Source organism: Chrysoperla carnea, chromosome 2 (assembly GCF_905475395.1).
Source record: "Chrysoperla carnea chromosome 2, inChrCarn1.1, whole genome shotgun sequence".
Classification (NCBI taxonomy): domain Eukaryota; kingdom Metazoa; phylum Arthropoda; class Insecta; order Neuroptera; family Chrysopidae; genus Chrysoperla; species Chrysoperla carnea.
In genome coordinates, this window is record NC_058338.1 from 54309566 (window position 1) to 54318404 (window position 8839).

General features: G+C 30.1%; 1 protein-coding gene across 1 annotated transcript; it reads right to left on the bottom strand.

Annotated features, from left to right (window-relative positions):
* Window positions 1-2903: 2903 nt before the first annotated feature.
* Window positions 2904-8456, bottom strand: LOC123292782. Its single transcript, XM_044873497.1, has 8 exons — window positions 8180-8456; window positions 7021-7836; window positions 6736-6955; window positions 6394-6678; window positions 4918-5213; window positions 3551-4363; window positions 3261-3480; window positions 2904-3205 (listed from the first exon to the last, which is right to left on the bottom strand). Exons 1-8 carry the CDS (start codon window positions 8439-8441, stop codon window positions 2914-2916), a joined length of 3204 nt encoding a protein of 1067 aa, XP_044729432.1. The 5' UTR covers window positions 8442-8456; the 3' UTR covers window positions 2904-2913.
* Window positions 8457-8839: the final 383 nt, after the last annotated feature.

Sequence of the window (8839 nt, forward strand, 5' to 3'; positions counted from 1 at the left end):
TGTATGTGTTATGTGACAGAGTAATGAATACTGTCTATACACGGTATTTCAACAATTAACTTAGGCAATTGTTTGTTTTCACTTATTTATAATTGAAACTAAAAATTTTAATCGGTAAATTAATTATTTAAATTTAGATGGCATTTAATGAAACTAGCACCTAATCAGATTGAGATAATAACTTATTTTATTACTGAAAATAATTTCAACCTGTAAATTAATTATTTAAATTTAATTTAGAAGAAGATAACTATTAACAAGATTTATGTTCTTATTTTATTACTGAAAATAATAAATAATCCTTGACTCTGCGCGCCTTGCCGGACGGAAATTTTCGTGAATTTGTTTCCTTTTTAACCGACTTCAAAAAAAAGAGGAAGTTATCAATAAGACTGTATTTTTTAACCAACTTCAAAAAGGAGGAGGTTCTCAATTCGACTGTATTTTTTTATGTTTGAACTTTTGACTGGGTGAATCGATTTTGATTATATATCTTTTACCCGATACGGTACAGGATTTCCAACATGATCATTGTTCCAAATCATTGCACCAATTGAGAATCCAATAATTGGTACCTTATAATGATCACCAAAAGTCGTACAAGTGCTTTATAAATTCAATTATAGTTGCACTACGTGGGATTAATTGTCGAGAATCATCATCACCAATAACACGCATAGCTGGAAAAAAATACCTATTTAGACCAATTCAGTCAAAAATTTCATTGATTTTGTGCAGCTCCCTTTAAAAGTTAAAAGATATTTTCAAAATTTTATAGCGTTCAAATCACCAAACTATAATAAATCGATACCTTGTATAAAAAGTGTTGAATGTCGTCAGTGCTTGCATTTATTTTTAATAAATTAGAAAAGATAACGAAATCAACACAATACAGGATAATTCTGATGTCGAATTGGCCATATTACCCATACAAATGTAAAACTAGACCTTTACCATGACAAAATTTGAAAGTTAAATTAAAAATGATTAAAAAACGAAGAAGTTATAAGCAATCAAAGATTGTATTCAAAAGCTGTCCATCTCCTTTTAGCAAAACAAAGTTTTATATGTAATCTCTATGGCGATACCCACGCACTACTGACGTCACTAGTGAACGATTTTAAAAACCAACTTCACATTCGTGAAGTGAGAATTCTTTATCTCAAGTGATAAAACAAAAATGACTTAATCCCCTATTATGGTGGCGTTTCGGTCGCCATTTGTTTTGGTTTTCGAAAATTTTCGAAATTTTTTTTTATATTTTGTTTTTGTTTATTACGAATCTTACACATAACCACTAGTTGAAGGCAACTGAAAATTTTCTGCTCTCTGTATTTTAAAGTTTTGGGGAAACATGTCACCAAAGTTTTGTCCTAAGCGCCTTCGCGGGTAAACAACAACGTTTACAAAAAAATTTTTGAAGAAAAATTCAGAAATATCTTTGCTATTTAACCTTTTTTTCTATCTTAAATGTTGCTCCTTTACGAACTCAAACTCACTTTTTACGTCCTGAGCATGGACAAACGGAAATGGACTAATTAAGTGATTTTATGAACACCTATACAAAAAGTTTGTTCGCATCATCAATATTCCTAAGCATTACAAACTTGGGACTAAAATTAGTATACCTTGATATATATTTACAAATATACAGAGTATAAAAATTAACTAATGAAAAGTTAGTAGGTTGTTCAATTATTTTATTTACAATAAAATATTAAAAAAAAAAAAAAATTGTTTTATCTGGATGACATTGTAATTTTGAATTCAAAAAAATTATCCTAGATAAATATTTATTTAAAAAAAAAAAAAATCAGTTTTAAAAATATAACACATATCTACTAGGTAGTAGATACACAGATACTATTTTTAATCCCCGAACAATCCCGATGCCACGATCTGTCTGTCTGTGGCATCGTGGCACCTAAACGGATTACTCGATTTGAAAGGTAATTTAATGGAGAGTGTTCTTAGCTATCTTTCAAGAGCGATTTAAGGGTTCCGTACCCGGAACAACTGAAAAATATAGACGATGGTCCTCAAAATCGGTTCAATTTGGAGAATGCTCAAAGGAAAAAGGTAATTTAATGGAAAGTGGTCTTATGTATGTTTCAAGTGCGAGTTTAGGGTTCCTTACCCGAAAAATTGTGTTGGGGCTTTTTAAATTTTATAAATTTCACTTGCACTTACAAGATAATATTTACCACACCTTTTTATTATCATAATTTACATCTTTTCTACTTTCTTATTGCGGTTTTCTTGAGACTTAGAGGTTATTTTGCTATGTTCAAGGTTCGATAGCAGGCAAAGTCGATGCAGTAATTCATAACAAACAATTATTTTTCATTTGTCTCAATCCGATCAATAAAAGCAGAGATATTCAAGAAAACGTCTCCCAAGAAAACAATGTAGAGATAAATTGTCAGACACCGCGTGCTAAAAATTGTGAGGAACGTTTCAAAACCAAAAAACTCCGGTTTTTTACAACGAAAAAACCCTAATAAAAAAAAAAATTAGCCTTCTACCTAAATTGATTAACAAAATCTGGAAGATTTACTTCACTATAGGTGAAATATGTTACTGTTTAGTTAATTAAAAGTGTACTGTAAAAGTGTTTTGTATTTCTATTTATAACTTTAAATGGAAAAACATCAATTTATTTGTGCTCTGCTTCCATCTTTTTATTATCTTTCGGTACTAATGTCATTTTTCCTATCATAATAATGTATTATCATTCTATTGATACATTCCATCGAGAAGTACTTACCTTAAATTCAAACGCAAAATAACTAAAAATGAGTTATAAAAGGCTTGTAGTAAGAAATAATGAAATGAAACATTTTGAATAATAAAACGTTAAAAAAGATTGATTTTATTCAAAAATTAAGTATTTAAACATTTTATTAACCGGTTTTAATTTGTTTTTTTCTTAGATTTAAGTTTCTTCGGACTTGATTTAAATAAAGATAATACTTTTTTCACAATGAATATTACCACTAATAATACTAAAATTAAAACACCACCAACGAGTCCAATAATATCTAATAATAAGTATTGGAATATATTTAATTCCGTTCGAGCGGAGCGTAAATGTGGTGCACCATTATGACGTAATACATATTCTACCCAATAAACTGCTTCATCAATCGGTGGAACAAGTCGATCATTTAAGACAGCTGAACGTTTTTTAACATTCTCTGAATATCTAAAAACAAAATGTTGTTAATATTCGTACAACGAAATTTGGAAAAGTAACTTACTTTGTATTTGAAATAATTTCGCTTAAAGCGTGGTAAACTGCTTCTGATGTTATATTTTGGAAATCTACTTTCAAACCATAACCTAGTGATACAGCTTTGGCCATGTTCATTTTTTGATCTGCAAATACTGGAATGCCAACCATTGGAACACCTCGTGCTACCGACTCAGTTGTACTTAATAAACCACCGTGAGTCATGAAAACTTTTACATTTGGATGTGCTAAAATTTCAAAATATTAACTATGGTAGAGCATGGTAGAATATTAAAAGTAAAGAAATGATTTTCTTACCTAGTAAATCAGATTGTGGAAACCATTTACTGATTTTAACATTTTTTGGCTGTCCAGGTAATTTATCATCTTCCCACTTCCAAAGTACAGTTTGTTTTAATTTGCTAAATGCGTTCAAAAATTCATTTCGAATTTCCTCAGGTAATTCTTTACTTTGAAAGTTTGATCCCATACTGAAATAAACCACACCATTTGTTGCCTCATCTAAAGTTTTTTTCAGATCTGCTGGTAAAGGCTTTGGTTGGTCTACATGGAATCCTCCAATTTCTATCATATTTGGAACTAGCGCTCGTGGAGTGGATAGACTTGGATGAGAATTTAACAAAATTAATGAAACATTTTTACTAATTTCCGATAGTGGTTTTGTGTGCGGTAAATGTTTTTGTCGCAATTCCTCTTGTTTTGGTAAATGGACAAAATTCATTACAACCTCATTTAATAAAGTAACTCCCGTATTAATTATACGTTCAACAAACGTCATACGATCGGTAAAACCTAAAAATATTTCTGGTGTTATTGCGTACGGGTTGGGATTACCAACCAAATCATTAGTCCATTCTGTGGCACCCACGGTACTAAATACTATTAATTGCGCTTTAAAATGATCTGCAAACGCAAAGAATACTTCATTCATAAATATTTCTGGTATAACAATGTCAAATGTTTCTTTAGATTTTATTAATTCTTGTACTTTAGGATCTTCTAAAGCCACTTTTGCTAAATTGTAACCCATTTCATATACGGCCGTAATAATACTAACTGGGTTTACGCTACTTATTTGCGTTAAGAATTTATTGCCGCTATCTTCCCCTCCTGAAAAAAATTTATAAAATTAATTCTTCGAATGAAACAGAGATGATTTTAGATAACGAAAATAACGGGTTGATAATTTTTATAGTAAGAAACGGTTCTTGCGGGGTATGTACACTCATTGACTTTATGGTTATACATAGACTAAGCTTCGACTATCTTTCCGTACATTGACAAGCGTGTCAACATCTGAGGTAATTGATTAGGTCAGCAAGGGACATTTATTAAATAAATACATTTATCAAAAGAATATAGGATATTTACCAAAAAAATATACATTGAATATAGGGACATTTATTTAGAAAACATACATTTAATGTTAAATTTTCATATCACAAAATGTTTTACATAAAACATCGTGATTTCGCAGAACTTTTTCGAAAAAAAAAAACTTATCACGTATCACTTTACATTTTTTCTTACGAATCTACAATAGATTAGAAATAAGCAATTACCTCAGATGTTGTCACACTTAAAATCGTTTGACATTCAGTGTATGTAAATTCTAAGAGAATTTTGTTCGTCTACCCAATTTGCAAATACAGAAATTTTCTCACCTGGATGCATTGCAGCTTTTAAATCCGTCTCTATAACAATATCACGATAGTTTGGAACTGGTTTTGGCAGTGGAATGGGACTAACCATTGTCACTTGATGGCCTTTTTTCGCTAAACCTTTTAACAATGCTTGTCCCAGTATTAGATGACTTTTACTGGCTGATGGAAATAAAGCTAATATTTTTGCACCATTTACTGATTCATATTGAGTTGATAATAAAATTATGGAAAATAAACACAATGGTAATATTTTTAAATCCATTGTTAACACAAAATATATAAAAACTTTGTGACAACTATGTTATTAAGTCATTTAACAACAATATAATAATCAGTTCCGTATGACGTTTTTTTTTTAAATGAAATTATTTAAAAATATCATTTCGTCATAGATGATAAAACCTTGAAATTGAATTTGATTCAATGTTGATCAAAACCCCACTACAGATGTACATACATACAGTTATTTTTGTATGTTTATTATTTATTAATCGAGAAGTTGTTCATCGTAATATTTCGTCAGGAAGCAGCACTTCTTCATGAATAAAAATTCGTAGCGCAAGAGCTGCGTTAACTAAACAAATTCCCTCAGAAATTAAAAAAAAAAAAATAAATAACACAGTTTTCTTAAAATCGAATATTGCATTTTTCGTTTTCCACGAATTTTAATTTCGAAAACTAAGCTCCTAGATAAAAAATCACAAGAGTACTTTTTTTCCTTAAAACTGATAAAAAAATACAAAAATATTTTTATATTGTAAAAATTAAAATTTTGTACTTTGCGCACCCCCATCTCTTATTTAATTGCCGATTTTTTTCATTAACGAACTGGATCTTTAAAATACAAAAAAACTTCTTGATACCAAAATTTATTCATATCGGAAAAAAATTGCGACTGCTAGAGAGTTTACAGACAAATAAATGTATATATATTCATATAAAAATTTTAACCATGGTCATTTTTGACATCTATTAGATAGGAACGGTGAACATTTGAAGAAATTTTTTCAAAATTCCATCATCAGTACAAAGGCAATAGCTGCATTTCCTCCGGCAATTCAAATTCAATTCTAATAACACTTTATAGTGATATAGTGTCAGTGAATATCACAAAACTACGCCGATGGATACAGGTTTTTTTTCAAGCGCGGATCCTGTATTCTGGTCCAAGACTGCAATAGGGCCACTGGAGCTGAGCGAGAAATTTTGAAACAAAATTTCAAAATAATAAAAAACATTTTTTTTCTACAAATTTTAAATGAAATATGTTTGGCCATGATTGAAACCTATCTCGACCCAAAAACAGTTATCGATCAAACCACAGTAGCCACGCAAGAATACCCAATAACTTCTGGCGTACCACAGGACTGAGTGATGGGCCCTGACCTTCACAATAATCTGAATATATTGTAACAAAATTAAAACTTTTTATTTTATAAAATATAAAAATTTGTACAAATCGGCAGTTTTTAATTTAGTTTTTTCTTAAGTTTTGATTTCTTTGGGCTTGCCTTAAATAAGTATAATACTTTTTTCACTATAAATAAAATTATTAATAAAAATAATAATAATACACCGCCAATCAGTCCAATTATATCCAATAATAAGTATTGGAATATATTTAAATCTTTTCGCGCGGAGCGTAAATGTAGAGCACCATTATGACGTAATACATATTCTACCCAATAAACTGCTTCATCAATAGGTGGAACAAGACGATCATTTAAGACAGCTGAACGTTTTTTAACATTCTCTGAATATCTAAAAATAAGAAATTGTTAATATATTCACGGAAACAAATTTGGAAAAGAAACTTACTTTGGATTTGAAATAATTTCACTTAAAACTTGGTAAACTGCTTCTGATGTTATATTTTGGAAATCTACTTTCAAGCCATAACCTAGTGATACAGCTTTGGCCATGTTCAATTTTTGATCTGCAAATACTGGAATGCCAACCATTGGAACGCCTCGTGCCACTGATTCAGTTGTGCTTAATAATCCTCCGTGCGTCATGAAGATCTTTACATTTGGATGCGCTTGAATTTTAAAATATGCATGACTTTATATAGCCGATAAATTGCTCATTGAATTAGTTTCTTACCAAGTAAATCAGATTGTGGAAACCATTTACTGATTTTAACATTTTTTGGCTGTCCAGGTAATTTATCATCTTCCCACTTCCAAAGTACAGTTTGTTTTAATTTGCTAAATGCGTTCAAAAATTCATTTCGAATTTCCTCAGGTAATTCTTTACTTTGGAAGTTTGATCCCATACTGAAATAAACCACGCCATCTGTTGCCTCGTCTAAAATTTTTTTCAAATCTGCTGGTAAAGGTTTTGGAGGGTCAACATGGAATCCTCCTATTTCTATCATATTTGGCACTAATGCACGTGGGCTTGACAAACTTGGATGAGAATTTAGTAGAATTAAAGAAACATTGTTTAAAATGTCCGACAATGGTTTAGTATGAGGTAAATGTTTTTTTCGTAAATCCTCTTGTTTTGGTAGATGAACAAAATTAAGCACACCTTCATTGAATAAAGTAGTTCCTGCATTAATGATGCGCTCAAAAAATGTCATACGATCCGTGAATCCCAAAAATAATTCTGGTGTTATTGCGTATGGATTGGGATTACCTACAAGGTCATTTGTCCATTCTGTGGCACCTACTGTGCTAAATCCAATTGCGTGTGCTTTAAAATGATCGGCAAACGCGAAAAGTACCTCATTCATAAATACTTCTGATATAACAACGTCGAACTTTTCCTTGGATTTAATTAATTCTTGAACATTGGCATCTTCCATAGCTGCTTTGGATATATTATAGCCCATTTCATACACAGTTAGAATGATATTTATTGGACTTAGACCAGAGTACTTTGTTAAAAATTGATTACCTTTAGCATCACCGTCATCTAAAATAAATAATAAAACTGTTGATGGTCCGAAAATTAATATTGATTTTTTTAAGAGAATATTCAGAATTGAATGTCACTTATTAGGATCGACATCTGCGGACACTCTTAGGACATTCGACACTTGCGGACTACAAACAATAATCTACAATACACAAAAGTATTGTTTTCACTGATATTTAGAGATAGTATCGAGATGTTTATATTTAAATATTTTCTTCGGATATGGCCAATAACTTTACATCTGTTATATTATGAGAACAAAGCTTTTTTGGTAAACTGATGCTACAAAGAATTATTCAAAATATAATTTTATTATAAAAAATCGAAAAAAGTTTCATACCTGCCTGCATAACTTTATATAAATCTGCCATTGGAATATCACGATAATTCGGAACTGGTTTTGATAATGGAAAGGGACTGACCATAGTCACTTCATGGCCTTTTTTTGCTAAATCTTTTAACAACGCATGACCCAATATTAAATGACTTTTACTTGGTGATGGAAATAAACCTAATATTTTTGCACCATCCACTGTTAATTTAGAATTATTTATAAGCAAAATTATTGCTAATAAAGAGAAAAATATTAATTTCAATTTCATTTTAAACAACTTTCTTTACAACAATTCTAATTACATAATATTTTATGCAGTTATCACTAAGTTGACATTGCTTCTGTACGTGAACAAACTGTTCAAAACTAAAAATGTTTTTCTTAGTTTGCTCTCATAATTGTTGAATCCCACTGTATATAATGCATTAATATGTTATTTAAATAAAAAAATGTTGATAATATTTTGATCTGATTATCATTAAATATTTAAGTAAACAATTTTTTGTAATGCAGTTTATTCATAATATCGGAATTCTTGATGATATTTTATGTATGTTATATTTGTGTTTGATTGTTGTTTAAAGAATGATTAGGTACGTCTACTAAATGTACGTACTGTTCTTCCATGTGTAGAGTCTGTCCTTTCATAGATTAACAGGCCAACTT

Coding starts and splice junctions, on each gene's coding strand:
- LOC123292782 (XM_044873497.1), bottom strand. CDS start 8,441: ATGAAATTGAAATTAATATTTTTCTCTTTATTAGCAATAATTTTGCTT. Junction 5,214..6,393: donor TCAAAACTTAAGAAAAAACT/AAATTAAAAACT, acceptor TTAATAACATAG/TTGTCACAAAGTTTTTATAT. Junction 4,364..4,917: donor AAAAGCTGCAATGCATCCAG/GTGAGAAAATTT, acceptor AATTTTTTTCAG/GAGGGGAAGATAGCGGCAAT.